At 35.8% G+C, this 18,332-nt stretch overlaps 2 protein-coding genes across 3 annotated transcripts in view; both read right to left on the bottom strand.

Annotated features, from left to right (window-relative positions):
• Positions 1–18,332, bottom strand: part of RABEP1 (rabaptin, RAB GTPase binding effector protein 1) — a 138,655-nt gene that overhangs the window by 67,238 nt on the left and 53,085 nt on the right. The gene's annotated exons all lie outside the window — the stretch shown is intronic.
• Positions 4,826–6,943, bottom strand: LOC306657518 (vesicle-associated membrane protein 3-like). Its single transcript, XM_079133609.1, has one exon. The coding sequence runs from the start codon at positions 6,915–6,917 to the stop codon at positions 6,606–6,608; it is 312 nt and encodes a 103-aa protein (XP_078989735.1). The 5' UTR covers positions 6,918–6,943; the 3' UTR covers positions 4,826–6,605.

Raw genomic sequence — 18,332 nt, 5'->3', positions numbered from 1 at the left:
GAAAGCAGTACTTAAAGATTTATTTCATGGAGCATATTCAACAAAAGAAGCAAAAAACAAAGGACTTAACACTACAGCTCAAAGCCCTAGAAAAAGAAGAACAGACCAACACCAAAAGTAGTAGAAGACAGGAAATAGTTAAATCAGAGCTGAAATCAATAAAATTGAAACAAAAGAAACAATAGAAAAAAATCAACAAAATAAATAGTTGGTTCTTTGAAAAAATAAACAAAATTGATAAAACCTTAGCCACACTAACAAAGAGAAAGAGAGAGAAAACTCAAATTACTAAAATTCGGAATGAACAAGGAAATATCACAACAGACACAAGTGAAATACAAAACATAATTAGAAGCTATTTTGAAAATCTATACTCCAACAAAACAGAAAATCTCTAAGACATCAACAGGTTTCTAGAGAAATATGAATTACCTAAACTGAACAAGGAGGACATACACAACTTAAATAGATCAATTTCAAGTAATCAAATAGAAGAAGTAATCAAAAGCCTACCAACAAAAAAAAAGTCCGGGACCAGATGGGTTCTCAGTTGAGTTCTACAAAACATTTAAAGAAGAGCTCATTCTAATACTTTTCAAAGTATTCCGTGAAATAGAAGAGGAGGGAACCCTCCCAAACTCATTCTATGAAGCCAATATCACACTGATACCTAAACCAGACAGAGACACATCGAGGAAAGAAAATTTCAGACCAATATCCTTAATGAACATTGACACAAAAATTCTCAACAAAATATTAGCAAATCGCATAAAAAAATATATTAAAAAGATAGTGCACCACAATCAAGTGGGTTTTATCCCAGGGATGCAAGGTTGGTTCAACATCCGGAAATCAATAAATGTCATTCACCACATCAACAGACTAAAAGTTAAGACTCACATGATTATTTCAATAGATGCAGAAAAAGCATTTGATAAAATACAGCATCCCTTCATGCTCAAAACACTAGAAAAAAATAGGGATAGTGGGAACATTCCTTAACACTGTAAGGGCCATCTATGCTAAGCCCATGGCTAATATCATTCTAAATGGTGAAAAACTGAAAGCATTCCCCCTAAAAACTGGAACAAGGCAGGGATGCCCTCTTTCACCACTTCTATTCAACACTGTCCTCAAAACTCTAGCCAGAGCAATTAGACAGACCAAGGAAATTAAAGGGATATGAATAGGAAAAGAAGAACTCAAACTATCACTGTTTGCTGATGACATGATTATATATTTAGAGGAACTGGGAAATTCCACCAGAAAACTTTAGAACTTATAAGTGAATTCAGTAAAGTAGCAGGTTACAAGATCAATGCTCAAGATCAATGTTCATAAATCTAATGCATTTTTATACATTGATGAATCTTCAGAAAGAGAAGTTAGGAAAACTACCCCATTCACAATAGCATCGAAAAAAATAAAATACTTGGGAATCAATCTAACAAAAGAGGTGAAAGACCTCTACAATGAGAACTACAGAACACTAAGGAAAGAAATTAAAGAAAACCTTAGAAGATGGAAAGATCTCCTATGTTATAGGATAGGCAGAATTAATATTGTCAAAATGGCCATACTACCAAAAGTACTATACAGATTTAATGCAATTCCAATTAAAATCCCAATGATGTACCTTACAGAAATAGAGCAAGCAATCATGAAATTGATTTGGAAAAATAGAAGACCCAGAATAGCTAAAAAAATCCTTAGCAGGAAGAGTGAAGCAGGTGGTATCACAATACCAGAACTTCAACTATACTACAAAGCAATAGTAACAAAAACGGCATGGAATTGGTAGCAAAATAGACAGATAGAACAATGGTACAGAATAAAGGACACGGACACAAACCCAAATAAATACAATTTTCTCATACTAGACAAAGGGGCCAAAAATATGCAATGGAGAAAAGATAGCCTCTTCAACAAATGGTGCTGGGAAAACTGGAAAGCCATATGCAACAGAACGAAACTAAACCCCTATCTTTCACCCTGCACAAAACTCAACTCAAAATGGATCAAGGACCTCGGAATCAGACCAGAGACCCTGCATCTTATAGAAGAAAAAGTAGGTCCTAGTCTTTAACATGTCGGCCTAGGATCAGACTTCCTTAACAGAACTCCCAAAGCACAAGAAATAAAAGCAAGAATCAACAACTGGGATAGATTCAAACTAAAAAGCTTTCTCTCAGCAATGGAAACTATCAGCAATGTGAAGAGAGAACCTACAGAGTGGGTGAAAAATCTTTGCCACTCATATTTTAGATAGAGCACTGATTTCCAGAATCTATAAAGAACTCAAAAAACTCTACACCAAGAATACAAATAACCCAATCAACAAATGGGCTAAGGATATGAACAGACACTTCACAGAAGATCTACAAGCAATCAATAGATATTTGAAAAAATGTTCAACATCTCTAGTAATAAGAGAAATGCAAATCAAAACTACCCTAAGATTCCATCTCACCCCAATTAGAATACAAGCAACAATAGGTGTTGGCGAGGATGTGAGGATAAAGGTACCCTCATACATTGCTGGTGGGGTTGCAAATTAGTGCAGCCACACTGGAAAGCAGTGTGGAGAATCCTTAGAAAGCTTGGAATGGAAACACCATTTGACCCAGCTATCCCACTTCTTCGTTTATACCCAAAGTACTTAAAATCAGCATACTACAGAGATGCAGCCACATCAATATTCATAGCTCCTCAATTCACAATAGCCAGATTGTGGAACCAACCTAGATGTCCTTCAACTGATGAATGGATAATGAAACTGTGGTATATATTTTATATATATACACACACACACAATGGAATATTACTTAGCCATAAAGAATAAAATTATGGCATTTTCAGGCAAATGGATGAAATTACAGAATATCATGCTAAGTGAGATAAGCCAATCTCAAGAAACCAAAGAAGGAATGATCTCACTGATAAGCAGATGATGACACATAATGGGGGGTGGGGGGGCAAAAATGGAGGAAGGAAGGACTATATAGAGGGAAAAGAGGGGTGGGAGGGGTGGGGGGAAGGGACAAAAATAAGAGAATGAATCAAACACCATTACCCTATGTAAATTTATGATTACACAAATGGTATGCCTTTACTCCATGTACAGAGAAAACAACATGTATCTCATTTGTTTACAATAAAACAAAAAAAAGAAACCAGGATATAAAACAGTATTTAAAGTTGTTTTATTATTATTGAAATGCATATTTGATCAACTTTTGTGTATTTACAGATGTTTTCTATAATATGTAAACTTATAAATTTTATGCAAAAATACATAAAGGTATTATCTTCATGTTAAGTAAAAATCAATGGTGAGCTTCTTGCTCCTGATTTTGGTGGGAAAGTTTCAAGTTTCTCATCATAAAGAATTATGTTATTACTGGGAAGAGATATTAACCAAATTATACCATTATACTGTGTGCATGTATGAATATGTAGCAATGAATTGCAGTTATGTATAATCATAATGCACTAATTTAAAAAATAGAAAATAACTTCTCACTTTGGTAGAACACATACTAAAGTTGGAACAATATAGAGAAGATGAGCATGGCCCCTGTACAAGGATGACAGGCAAATTTAATGAGGCATTCCATTAAAAAAAAAAAGATCTAATGTTAGGAGCTGGGCACAATGGCACATGTCTGTAATTCTAGCTACTCAGAGGGCTGAGACAGAAGGATCCAAACTTCTAGGCCAGGTTGGGCAACTGAGTGGGACTCTGTTTCAAAACAAAATTTTAAGAGGGCAGGGATGTGGCTCACTTGACTAGTATGCACAAGGCTCTAAGTTCAATCCCACTACAACATTTTTTGTTGTTTTTTCCCCCTCTGCTATACTGTTAAGCACTAAGTCACAATTCCAGTCCTTTTTTTTTTTTTTCTTTCTTTTTTTTTTTTTTTTTAAAGACAAGGTCTCACTAAATTATGGAGGCTGGCTTCAAACTTACAGTTCTCCTGCCTTAGCCTCACAAATTGCTGGCATGCACCACTGCACCTGGCTGTAAATATTTTCCCCAGAACTGGTGGTTAGTGTCAGGGGTACACCACCACTGAGTTACAATTGCAGTAACCTGCCCTCACCCCTTTTTTAAATATTAAGGCAGGGTCTGGCTAATTGCTGAGGCTGTCCTTGAAATTGCAATCCTGCCTCACTATTCTGAGTCACTGCGATTACAGGAATGAGCTACCATGTCTGGCTCTTGTAATTTTTGTGTTTTTCTGATGACTTTTGAGTACCTTACCATATGTCTACTGGCCATTTGTACATTTTCTTTTCACTTTCTTGATGGTGTCCTTGAAAGCACAAGAGGGTTTTTTGTTTGTTTGTTTGTTTGTTTGTTTTTAATTTGGATGAATTCTGATTTATTCTGATTTTTCTTTGGTTGTTCCCACTTCTAGTCAAAATATAATTGCGTAATCTAAGATCACAAAGATTTACCTCTATTTTCTTCTAAGAGTTGATAGTTCAATTTTTACATGTGTCTTTATGCATTTTGCATTAATTACTGTTAATTAATTATTTGTTAATTATTGTAGATGATAGAAGTTCAACTTCATTCTTTTGCATGTAGGTATCCAAACGTAAGCACAAAGACAAATCTTTGTCTCACTGAATTGTTTTGCATCTGGCAGAAAAGCAACTGATGTATAGATAAGGATTTATTTCTGGATTCTCAATTCTATTCCACGGATTTATGTCTCTCCTTATACCAGTGGTACAGTTTCTTGATTATTGTTGCTTTGTAGTAAGTCTTGAAGTCATAAAACATGAAAATTCAGTTTGTTCTTTTTTTTTTTTTTTCATGTTTATAAACACTTTATTGAGGTCATTAGAGTGGGTGAGTTCCCAGCTAAATGCATGAATACAAGCGAGGTATTCCTGGATGAATGCAGGAGCCTGTGGGTTACGTGGGACCGAGTATTGATGCCGAGGAGCGAGCACCAAGGAGTGAGCACCAAGGATTGAGTCAGACCTGGCCAGGGATCCCGTGGGGAGGGTGTGCTGATGTCTCCAAGCCAACAGCTGCTTTCTCACAGCTGGGCATACTGCAAGGCATGTCTCCAACATTAACTCATCTCAGCAATATCAGGGAAATAGATATTAAAGAAACGGAACCATTTTCTGGTGCAGCTCAGCTGTTGCTGCTTTGAAGTCATACGAGCCTGTGAACAAGCAGTTTAGTAACAGTGGGCCACAGAGCAATGAAGCTCACCTGCTTCTCTCTCGGTGCCTCCTTCCCTGCCTTCATTCACACTGGAATTCCCACCTTTGAGCCACATACTCTGATGTTAAAAGTCTCATGCACATAACAAAGTATCTCAGATGGGAACAGCTATTTACACAGCAGCATCCTATGCAGTTTGCCACTGAAGAGAGCAGGCATCTCGGTTAGCTATCCTCTGTGAAGAGTCACCACCCATGACCAATGCCTCATCACAAGCATAATTTACACGACTGATTTAGGAAGCAGAATATGAATAAAAATAGGAAACAAACTTCAAAAAACTATCACCTCTGAGGACTGGGCTAAGTAATGATCATCTTCAGAGATGGTCTTACTTAAGGGTCACAAAATTGTTGCTCAAGTAATTATCAGAAAGACACTGGAGCCCACAGCTGATGATCTCCAAAATGCTGGGAAAACACTGTCTGCTGGTAAGAGATCAAACGATGAGAGTCTAGCTCCAACCTCAACCCCAATGAAAAATGCCAGATCAGAAGGAATGGGCTAGCATTTCAGAGGCACGGCAGACTTCTTAGGATACAGAAGGTTCACACACAACACTACCATTTTCCTTTTTAAGGGCACCTTGAGTCCCATTTGGCACTTTTCTGAATTTATCTGTCAGGGACGGATGTAAAGACAATTTATTCATACTTAACTTTTTGGCAAACTAGGAACTTTGGTCATGTTGATACTTCTATAAAAAACTTTTTAAAGGTGTTATTTCTGATTAATATTTTAGCAAGTGATATATAACAATAACAAGAAAGTAAGCATCTTCATATCTAACAAAAGAAAAAAAATTCTTTATCAGTATCTTATTTTAAATATAGCAAGAGTCAGTAGTGCTTACGAAAAGAAGAGGGCTTACAGAGAACCAGGAAAGTATCAAAATAAGGCACAGCCTGTTATTGTCACAGATCAGATTAGGCAGTAGTGTTCTTCCTGGAAGGCACAAGTTGGAAATCTGATTACCCTAAGGTTTAAATGTGGCTCTAAAGATAATGTCAAATGACCAGGATAGTGAACTTGCAATGGATTCCCTTATCTGGAGTCAATGACAATGAATGAGTGATAACATTAAGTCTAGATTACAGCCCTCTGGAGTCCAGATGTCCCCTATTGCTCATAGGTAGATCTGTGAAGGCACTGTGCAAAGCGTGGGTGGGCTGGTCCTCTGGTTTGGAGTGCGTATTAAAAAACAAGGGCACACAGCCTAGAAACCAAACTTTACATGAACTAACAAAAATAATCATTTTGCAAATAAAGTAGGTAAGCTGGATAATATAGCAGGTTCTAAGTCAAAAGTCTTGAAGAGGTTTCCTGGACAGCAGGCTTGAGTTTCACCAGTTCTTCATTAAGAGACACTCCATACAATGATGATGACAACGATAATGACCAGAATGCTGATCCCTATTGCCCACATCTTGCAATTCTTCCACCAATATTTTCTCTTCAACTTGGCAGCACTTGTCTCAAATTGAGAAGCTCCTGCCTGCAATGCATCTGCACGGTCATCTAGCTCAGAGAGCTTCTGGTCTCTTTCTAACTCCTTGTCCACATTGACTCTCATTATGTCCACAACCTCATCCACTTGGTTCTGTGTCTGCTGAATTCTCCAACTGCCGCCAGTGGCAGCACTGGAACCTGCAGGGGCGCTTGCAGACATTTTGGCGGCGGGCGAGGGTCCGCACAGCTGCAGTTTGTTCTTTTTTAAAAGATTTTTGTAACTATTCTATATCTCTAGAATTTCCACAAAGATTTTAGGATCAGTTGGTCAGTTTCTACAAAGACACCACGTGGGATATTGAAAGAAAATGCACTGAATCTGTAGATCAATTTGGGGAATAATGCCTCATAATAATATTAAGTCCTCTGATCCATGAACATGGGATGTCTTTCCATTTATGCAAATTTCCTTTAACTCAATAATGTTTTAAAATTTTTGGAGTACAAGTTTTGAACTTATTTTGCTACATTTATTAAGTACATTATTTGTGTTGATCCTTTTGAAAACAAAAAAACAGAAAAAGACAATCAATAAAATTTAACATTCCTTAGTAGTGGAAACTCTAAACTAGTAACTGAAGGGGGATTGTCTTACCCTGTGACAATGTTTGTTTTAGAAACCTATAACATATATATCATATCTCCAGGTGAAACAAGAAAGCCTGTTATCAATTCTTTAATTCATTATTTTATCAGAAGTCTTCCTAATCAGTGCACTAAAATAAAAAGAAATTAATCATAAAATTAGAAAGTTAAAGAGAGTTTTTTTCCCCCAAGAGGAGATAACATTTTTAAAGAATTTTCAGCATTATTAGTGTATAATGACATATTATTTAATGTAATTTATATTACTGAATATGAAGGCAGAACTAACACCATTACTTTCTAAAACTATGGAAAACTATAGATTAGGGGAACATTTTGTGAGGTTAGTATTATCCTACCAAAACCAAAAAAAGACTTTAGAACCAAGAAACCTAGAACAATATTTCTTAGGAATATGGATGCAGAAATCCTCAACAAAGTATCAAGAAATCAAATTCAGCAATGCATAAAAAGAATGACAGCATAACCAAATGAGATATATCCCAGGAATGCAAGGATGTTTCAGCACTTAAAAATCAATGTGATAAACCACATCAATAGGATAAAAAAACTAAAACTACATAATCATTCCAATAGACAAAGTATTTTACAAGATTCAACAACCTTTCATTATAAAAATACTAAACCAGGAATAGTAGGAAACTGTCAACCTGATAATGCCTATCTACAAAAACTCACTGCTAATATCACCCATGATGTTTACAGTCTGAATGCTTTCCTCCTAAAATCTGGAACAGAACAGTGATGTTCACTCTTATCACCTCTTTGAGCACTGAATTGAGGTTCTGTTCAGGACCATTAGACCAAAGTGGGGAAAGGAAAAAGAAATAAATAAAAGGAATCCAGATTGGAAAAGAAGTCATAAGAAGTGAAACTATTAACTATTCTCAAATAGTCTTTTGTCCTTGAAATCCAAGGGAATTCACTAATCAGTTAATGTAGTGAGTTATATCAATAGATGTTCAATGGTAAATTATTTTTGCATTCATAGTAAGCACTTCTAGTGGTATACTGTTTTTTAACACTCTACTAACATTAATTTTATTTAAGATTTTAAGCTCTATGATCATAAGTGACATTGGTCTGTTACAGTAGTTATTAGTGCTTCTTGTTTAGGCACTGAGGTCATAGTAATCCCATAAAATAAACTGTATAGCTCCTTCTCTCTTTTTCTTTTTTCTTTCTTTTTTTTTTTCTTTTCTTTTCTTTTCTTTCTTTTTTTTTTTTTTTTTTTTTTTTTTGTTTTTTGTTTTTTTTTTTTTTTGGTACTGGGGATTAAACTCGGGGGCACTCAACCATTGGGCAACACCCCCAGCCCTATTTTGTATTTTTTCAGAGACAGTGTCTCAATGCTTAGCACCTCACTTTTGCTGAGGCTGGCTTTGAACTCACAATCCTTCTGCCTTAGCCTGCCAAGTCACTGTATTACAGGTGTGCTCTTTCTTTTCTCTGTCTGACCCAGTGTATAAAAGACTGAGACACAAAATCTTCCTACAAAAGTTCATAAGCCCGTGGCATCTTTCATAAAAGAGAATTCTATTTTATTGATTCAGTTTCTTCTAAGGTTATTGGTTTATTCACGTTTTCTAACTGGGGTAATCTGGGTAACTCAACTTTCCTGGGAAATTATTCATTCTATCTAAATTTCCAAATTTTGGAGTATAGATACAAACAATACACTTTTTCTTTTATATCTCTATTAAACCAATAATTATGTCTTTTTATTAATTCCTTCTAGAAGACAGGCTTTTCATTTTATTGAGCATCTTAACTGTCACTTTCTATTTCATTTATTTCTATAGTTACTTTCCACTTTTGGGGGTTTCATTCTAGGTTCTGGAGTTGAATGCTTAGATCATTTATTTTTCAATCTCTTATATGTCTTTTTTTTTTTTTTTTTTTTTTTTTGACACTGGGGATTGAACCCAGGGGCGCTCAACCACTAATCCACATCCCAACACTTTTTATTTTTTATTTTGAGACAGAATCTTGCCAAGCTGCTAGGGCCTTGCTAAATTGCTGAGGCTGGCTTTGAATTTGTAATCTCCTGCCTCAGCCTCCCAAGCCACTGGGATTACAGGCATGGGTTACCAGGCCCAGCACCTTATTTGATCTTGATCTAACAACTGTTAAATATCTTCCATGTGTGCATTTATCGATTTTTCTTGTAATTTTATCACCTTTTGTTTCCTATGAAGTGTCAAAACTTTTTGTTAGGAGCTTAAAATTTCATAAATATTACAGTCCTTTGGTAGATTTTTTCTTTTATTATGAAGTAGCCCCCTTTATTCCTTCAATGATTTTTTATTTTTGTATTACACTGCTGGAGATTGAACCCAGGGTTTCACACATTCTAAACAGGCACTCTACCACTGAGCTATACCCATAAGAATTTTTTGGTAAACCATTAATCTTATTATTGCCTGCTTTTACATTTCCCTTTAAGAAAAAAGAGAATTAGAACTTTTTTTGGTGTTGTTTAGTAGTTGTATTTACCAATTTCTGTGTTTTGTATTGTCTCCCATATCCTACACATTCCCTCAGTGTTTGTTTCTCTTCTCAAAAACACGTATCTACTATTTCTGTAGGTAATAAAGGCTCTTAGCTTTTAAATGCCGGAAATATGTATTTGCCCTCACTCTTGAATAATTCAGTTGAATACAAAATTTTAGGTTGACAATGTTTTTCCATGCACTTTGAAAGTCTTATTTCATTGTCTTCTGGTAACTATTGTGTTTATATGGTATCTCCTATCAGTATGTTTCTTCTTTCTTTTCTTTTTTTTTTTTTTTTTTTTTTTTTTTTTTTTTAAATACTGGGGATTGAACCTAGGGATGCTTTGACACTGAGTGATATCCCAAGCTCTTTTTATTTTGAGACATGGTCTCACTAAGTTACTTAGGGTCTCACTAAATTGAGAGGCTGGCCTCAAATTTATAATCTTCCCACCTCGGCTTTCCCAGTTGCTGGGATTACAGGCATGCACCCACATGCTCAGATCTATTTTTTCATTCTTTTTTTTTTTATTTTTATTTTTTAGCAGTAAATGGACACAATACCTTTATTTTATTTATTCATTTTTATGTGGTGCTAAGAATCAAACCCTGTGCCTCACACATGCTAGGCAAGCAAGCATTCTACCACAGAGCCACAATCCCAGTCCCTTTATTTTTCATTCTTGACATAGTTTTAGATGTGTCAAGGTACAAATTTATTGTAACTTACCTTGCATAACATTAAGTATTAAAGCTGAGGACTCCTATTTCTTTAACATTTATAAAATTTCAGCTATTATCTCTAAAATACTCTCTACTATGCCTTTCATTCTCTTCTCCTAGAATTCTTCAGACTTCAGAGTTTAGGGGCTAAGGGTGGAATACAGTGGTTTAGCACTTGCTAACATGCACAAGGTCCTGAGTTCAACCAACAGCATCACAAAAAGGAAGGAAGAAAGAAATATAGTTTAAATGTGTGTTGTAGGGGCTGGGGTTGTAGCTCAGTGATATAGTGCTTGCCTAGCACACGTAGCTACTGGGTTCAATCCTCAGCATCACATAAAAGTAAATAAATAAAATAAAGGTATATGTCCATCTACAAACTAAAAAAAAATTTTTAAATGTGTGTTGTAGACTCAATTCATCTTCTACATCTTTAATACTTTCTTTGATATTTCCATCTTTTTGTCTCACTAGAAAGGATAACTCCTCACTACTGTTTTCTTTCTTTTGGTAATGAGGATTGAACCCAAGGGCACTTTACCACTGAGCTACATCCCCCACCCTTTCTATTTATTTATTTTGAAACAGAGTTCTCACTAAATTGCCCAGGCTGGCCTCCAGTTTGTGATACTCCTGCTTCAGCCTCCAGAGTTGCTAGGATTACAGATGTACACCACTACACTCAACTTCCTTAATACTATTTTTTAATTCACTAAAAAAGTGTCTTGCCTGCAGTTTAAACCATTTATTAACCTAATTTTCAATTTCTACATTTTGTTTCTACTATTTCTAAACATTGGAGGTTTTTAAATTTACCTCTTTTTCTCAGATGGTTTTTATTATGTTTTATATGCTAATTTCATTTCCATATCTAAGTGCATTTATTGCATGTGTACCATAAATAGCTTCTTAAACTTGGCTTTTCACTATTAAAATTCTGGTTAGCTAGTTTCAGAATTCTATATAAATTATAACCATGAATAAAGTCCTTTTGAATACCACTAGAAAACTTCAATGTCTCCTGATGACTGACATGAGCTTCATTTCTACTATTTTCTTTCAAACTTAGAACTGTATGGCCTTTCATTTTGTTTGGTGTTTCATATAAGAGCCTCTTACTCAAAGCTCAATACTAAGGATTTCCAAAGCACAAACATTGCTGCAGTGCCAAGCTTTGTATTTCTTAAAGGAACAAAGCCAAAACAGAAAAGTTTTTTTTTCAAATTCAACAGAAAACCAACAAAATTTTCGCAAAATGTGTAACATTCCCAGTTGAAGTCAGTTGGGGAGGGGGGAAGCGTATAAGACAAAGATAGGCAGGAAGAGAAGTCAAAAGTAGTAATTTCTTTCACTAGCATTCCTTATTGCTGTTTGTATTTATATCTCAGCTACTCAAATAAATGCATGTGCATTACACAAAAATGCAAGCTATTACAAAACTGAAGCAAAAGCTGTACCTACAGAGAAAAAGTGATGTTTGGACTTTCAAGGTTACCTTGACCTGGTCTGCTGAAAGGTAAAACAAAGACTGCTGAGTATATCAAAACTGTGGCTTATACAGTTAACACCTGACAATCACAAGACTGAGTTCAGACTTCATAATAATATAATAATATAAGCTGCTGTTTTAGACAAAAGCTTTAAATTTTATTTTTTATTATGAAATAGGAAAGCAGCCAAGAAGGAAACTAAATCAGAAATGACCTCTTACATACTGTTCACTGCCTTTAGGAATGTCATCAAAAACTTCCAAAAAGGATCACAGTTTTCTTTTGAATTCTTGTATGAAGTCACTTTACTCTCTATGGCCAGCTTAAATTTATCAGAACTTCACAGAGTAAAAATACAAAAGTATACCAAAGATTACATATTAGGTCTAAATGTCAAAGTAATATTAACATACCAACTATGTTTTGTAGCTAACCCTCATTATAAGCTGTTCAATTCAGAAATATAAAACTGTAATTGATAATTCTCCTGAGAAACAAGAGGTTCTTAGTCATTTTCATTTCTTCAGAATTTCACAGAAAAGCCAATTTTATAATTTCAAGGAAAATAATAAAACAAGGGAAGACCTAATAGATTTGAAAACAGAGGAAAACAAAAAACAAATAAAAAAAACTGTGGGCAAGTTTAACTTCAAATTAATGAATAGAGAAAAACCGAAAGAAAAAGCTATAAAAGAATAATCAAGCTATAAAGTTAATGGTGTGAGAGGTTAAGGAAAAACGGAACTACATTAGCCAGTATAATATTGAATTTAAACCCGTCATCAGAATAAACACTACCATGACTACACACACACACACACACACACACACACACACACACGTTAAATATATTACACATCATCTTAAAAAGAACATGCCACTGCACACTATTTAAGGTGGTGGCCTTGCCAACTCAGGGTGTAAACAAATACAAAAAGGGAGGAAGAACTGCGGGTATAGCTCAAGGTAGAGCACTTGCCTAGCACTTGAGAGTTCTGGGGTCTGATTTCCTGTACCACAAAAACAAAAGGAGAAAGGGGATAAAAAGTTACATGAGCATATGAAAGAACCAGAGAGAAATTATTTCCCATGACACTTAACATGTATTCAAACAATTATGATACAATTTTGTGCAAATGTATGATCTATCCTAGTAGACTACTTTCTTAACAGAAATCATATCTCATTCATCCCAACCTCCAGTTTCTTGCAGAGTACTATCATGCCTATGTGTCTAAACATGAACATCAGGTTTCCCATGTCATAATCAGCCTATGAAGGAACTATATAAAACAGGAAATAACCCTACTGCAAGTAATGAGAAGATGGAACCCCACCCTGTAACACAGCCAGTAAGTCTTTCTAAGTCTAGGCTAAATCTTTGGGGTCTAAAAACCTCCCATGCTACAACACAATGGCTTTCCAACTCCCTAAACACAATTTGCGGCAAGAAATTTATTTTACTTATATTTTATATCATAACCTCATACATACATATATGTAACTAAAACAAAAAACTTTGTGTGGCTATAATTAACCTTACCAAGTATAACATACTGTTATTTTTTCATTTTATTCCTCCTTTAAAATTTCAAATTCATTCAATTTTGTTATCCATCAGGGCATCCTAGTAATACCACTGGAAAGCAGTGGTCTTCAGAATGAGGTACTGTACCCCTGTGGGTATGCAGAGGTTTTCAATGGATTCATAGGGAAATGCTTTAAAGGAATAAACTTCTAGAGCCTCAACTTTCATAAATATTCTTTCCTAAAACAAAGGTGTGTCTGTGTACAGATTCTCTTTCATTGCCTTCCCTTTCAATATCACTTTTCTCCTACTTAGTAAAAGAAAGGCTTTTCACCCATTCTGAATTTTAACTATGGTTCACTGTCCTGCTGTATAAAAACTCCTCTGTGATATTATACCAGAGAGACAACAAGGTTGAGAATTTAGCTCCCTGGTACAGCACTTGCCTATCGTGCATAAAGCCCTGAGTTTGATCCCTAGCACCACAAAAATAACTAACTAACAATAAATAAATAAATAAATAGGCTGGGGGTGATAAAGTGGCCCTTGGTTCAATCTCCAGTACCAACAAATAAATAAATAAATAAAATTTTTCTCTTTCTTTATTCTTTTTGGTTTTTTTTTTGTTTGTTTGTTTGTATTAGTATCAGAAAATTGAACCCAGTGGTGCTTAACCAATGAGTTAGATCCCCAGTTCTTTTTTACTTTTCAATTTGACAGGGTCTCACAAAGTTGCTTAGGGCCTCACTAAGTTGCTAAGGCTGACTTTGAACTTGTTCTCCTCCTGCCTAACCTCCCAAGGTGCTGGGATTTCAGGCATGCATCCCTAGCAATAAATAAATAAATTAAAAATAAATGATCAGTGATGATAATTAAAAAGGGAATGAAAAATAACATAATGAATCTTTTGGGTGAGGTAATTATAAAGTCTTCTTTCAACAAAAGTAAAGGAAGACCTAAATGATTTATTAGCTGGTAGAATAAAAAAATTTTGAAGAGGAGATCCAATATGGCAGACTAGAGGGAGGCTGCATTCCTTGTTGCTCTGTAACCTGGGATTCGAGTGGAAGAAATACTGTTTCTCTGTAAGGCAGTCATCGCTGCCCACCAATCCCCCTGCTGTTTACCCCATTTGTCCACCACAATCACCCGCCATCTGCCTGCATATTGCCTACTTTTTAAGTGTGAATTGCTCACTGACTGCCGCCTATCATCCACCATTTGCCTGTTTGCCTGCCTCTTGCCTGTCCATTGCCCAATGTCCACTTGCCAACTGTCTGCTGTTGGCCTACAGACCACCCCAGACTGCCAGCGGATCACCTGCTGGGGACTTAGGCCAGGGTCTGGAGATATATTGGGGCACCTGCAGGTCTGGTGGCCCCTGAGCTCTTCATGGTAGTGGCTGCCATCTGTCTGCCTCTTTGCAGGGTCCCTTCTTGGTGTGAGCACATGCCTGGTGGTCTCTCTCCAAGTTGAAAGGGCACTGAGATCTTGGGACTGCAGCAAGACAGGGTCTGGGGAAGCTGAAGCCTAGGTCTATCAGATTGCAGCTGGGTTTCTGTGGGTCAATCGGTCTGGCAAGCCTGTGGAAAGCCGGAGACTAGGGGCAGATCCCCCTGGGGAGCACAGGTTGAAGAAACTGGAGAAAACTGGGCTCTCTCCAGCTCAGTGAGTCCTGAAGTGTGCAGGGACAGAAGGGGCCAGCTACAATGGGTAGGAAGACTGGAAGAGGGTGTGAGGGCATCTTGCTATCAGCTCACCCACCCAACTGGTCTGATACCCAATGGAATGGAGCTAACATCAAACTTCAGATAGCCCCACCTACTGGTGGAGAAGGGAAGCGAGAAATTTTTGAAAGCCAACTGAAGCAACCATTCAATTTTCCACTGAGACATTTCTCCCTTTTTTTCTTTTTTTCACCCTCTGTATCACACCTCTACCATCTTTGAATCTAAATATTTTTCATTCACCAATTTACTGAGGAATAAAATGTCTGAATAGTATATGACAGTTTTGTGTATATTCCTATATTTTTACTTTTTTAAAAAAAGTGTACATATTTTTCTCTCACCTACCTGTCTCCCTAGATTCTCTTTCTCTCATACTTATAGCCAACCTCTATTAATTCCTCCCTTGCTCTTACTATAAATTTTTACCTCTATATTCTCTCTCTCTCCCTCATAAACATCACGTCTTCCACTACTTCTGTTCCTTCATTGTCCATAATTTGAAACGGTAAACACTTTTAGCAAACTTACTGTTTACATTGTAGACAATAATTGAACATTTCAGTTCTGTCTATTGTGACAAAACTGTAAAAACCTTAATAGGAGCCTTTTGGTTTAAGGTGGTATATCATTTGCATTGAGTGCTGTTAATATTGGTCTTCCCCTTAAAGGTGAGGTACTGGAAGCCTTCAGAGACACTAAAAGACTACAGGGTAGAATCTGTACTACCTCAGCTCCACACTACTAGATGCAAAGACACACAAACATGAAAAAACAAGGGAACAAAGTGCCTCAAACAACCAAGATGTTCCAACAGAATCCACAGACAACACAGAAGAAACATCAGAGATAGTTTAGAAAACACATTTTAGATTGATTTTTGAAATAAAGTATGGTATTGGAGAGAAAATACAGGAAGTCAAAGATCACTTCAAGAAAGAGGCAGAGATTACAAAAAGGAATCAAGCAGAAATCCTCAAAATGAAGGGAACAATAAACCAAATTAAAAATTCAGTGGAGGGGCTAGGGAGATAGCTCAGTCGGTAGAGTGCTTGCCTTGTAAGCATAAGGCCGTGGGTTCTATCCCCAGCACCAAAAAAATAAAAAATAAAAAAATAAAAATTCAGTGGAAAGTATCACCAACAGACTAGACCATGTGGAAGACAGATCCTCAGAAAATGAAGACAAAAATATATACTCTTCAAAACAAATTGACTGCATAGGGAAGACGGTAGGAAACTAAACAGAACTTCCAGGAAATATGGGATAACACAAAAAGACCAAATTCAAGATTTACTGGAAAAGATGAAGGCATGGAGATACAAACCAAAGGAACGCACAATCTTTTCAATGAGATAATATCAGAAAACTTCCCAAATCTAAAGAAAGAGATGGAAAATCAACTACAAGAGGCTTACAGGACTCCAAATGTACAAAATTACAGCAGACAAGGCACATAATAATGAGGATGACTAATGTATAGAATAAGGACAGAATTTTAAAAGATTGAGATGGAAAAAATCATTTTATATATATAGAGGGCAACCAATTCAAATCTCAGCTGATTTTTCAACCCAGACCCTCAACACCAGGAGGTCCTAGAATAACATATCAATCTCTGAAAGAAAATGGATACCAACAGAGAATTTAATATTCAGCAAAATTAAGCTTCAGATTGGAAGATGAAATAAAAACCTTCCATGATAAACAAAAGTTAAAAAGAATTCACAACTAGAAAGCCTGCACTACAGTACATTCTCAGCAAAATATTCCATGGGGAAGAAATGAAGGGAAAAAAAAAAAAAAAAAAAAAAAACACCAATGAAAACCAGCAAAGGGAGGAATTACATTAAAGGAAAGGTCAATCAAAGGAGAAAATAAGTCAAGTTAAAAACTAAAAAAACACCAAATGACCAGGAATACAAATCATATCTCAATAACCCTGAATGTGAATGGCCTAAACTCATCAATCAAAAGACAGAGACTGGCAGATTGGATTTTTTAAAAAGTCCCAACAATATGCTGTCTTCAAGAGACTCACCTCATAGAAAAAGACATCCACAGAGTGAAGGTGAAAGGATGGGAAAAAAAACATACCATGCACATGGGCTCAGCAAAAAAGCTGAAGTATCCATCCTCATATAAGATAATGTGGACTTCAAGCCAAAGTTAGTAAGAAGGGATAAAGAAGGACATTTCATACTGCTTAAGGGAATCATACACCAATAACACACAACAATCGTAAATACATATGCCTCAAACAATGGAGCATCTACATACATCAAAAAACCCTTCTCAATTTCAAGAATCAAATAGACCACAATCCAATAATACTGGGTGACTTTTAACACATCTCTCTCACCACTGGATAGATCTTCTAAACAAAGAAACTATAGAATTAAATGATACAATCAATGATTTAGACTTAACAGACATATATAGAATATTTCATCCACCACTGGGCAAATACACTTTCTTCTCAGCAGCACATGGATCCTTCTCTAAAAGAGACCATATGTTATGCCACAAAGCAACTCTTAACAAATTCAAAAAACAGATATACTACCATGCATTCTATCCGATCATGATAGAATGAAATTAGAAATCAACAATAAAATTAAAAATAAAAGCTACTACAACAACTGGAGACTAAACAATATACTATTAAATGATGAGTGAATAGCAAAAGAAATCAGGAATGAATTAAAAAATATTTAGAGGTAAATGAGAATACTGATACAATATACGAAAACCTCCAGGACACTACGAAGGCAGTGTTGAGAAGAAAGTTCATTGCTTTGAGCTCATTCATTAAAAGAATAGAAAGTCAATGAATAAATGACCTAACATTACATTTCAAAGCCCTAGAAAAAGAAGAACAAATCAACACCAAACTAGCAGATGACAGGAAATAATTAAAATCAGAGCTGAAATCAATAAAACTGAAACAAAAGAAACAATTCAAAAAATTGACAAAATGAAAAGTTGGTTCTTTGAAAAAATAAA

This window comes from Sciurus vulgaris (genome assembly GCF_902686455.1).
Source record: "Sciurus vulgaris genome assembly, chromosome: 3".
NCBI classification, from domain to species: domain Eukaryota; kingdom Metazoa; phylum Chordata; class Mammalia; order Rodentia; family Sciuridae; genus Sciurus; species Sciurus vulgaris.
Note: the sequence above shows the minus strand (reverse complement) of the source record. Positions and strands in the feature narration are given on the sequence as shown.

What these genes read in the sequence shown, in the direction of transcription:
- LOC306657518 (XM_079133609.1), bottom strand. Translation starts at nt 6,917, where the DNA reads ATGTCTGCAAGCGCCCCTGCAGGTTCCAGTGCTGCCACTGGCGGCAGT.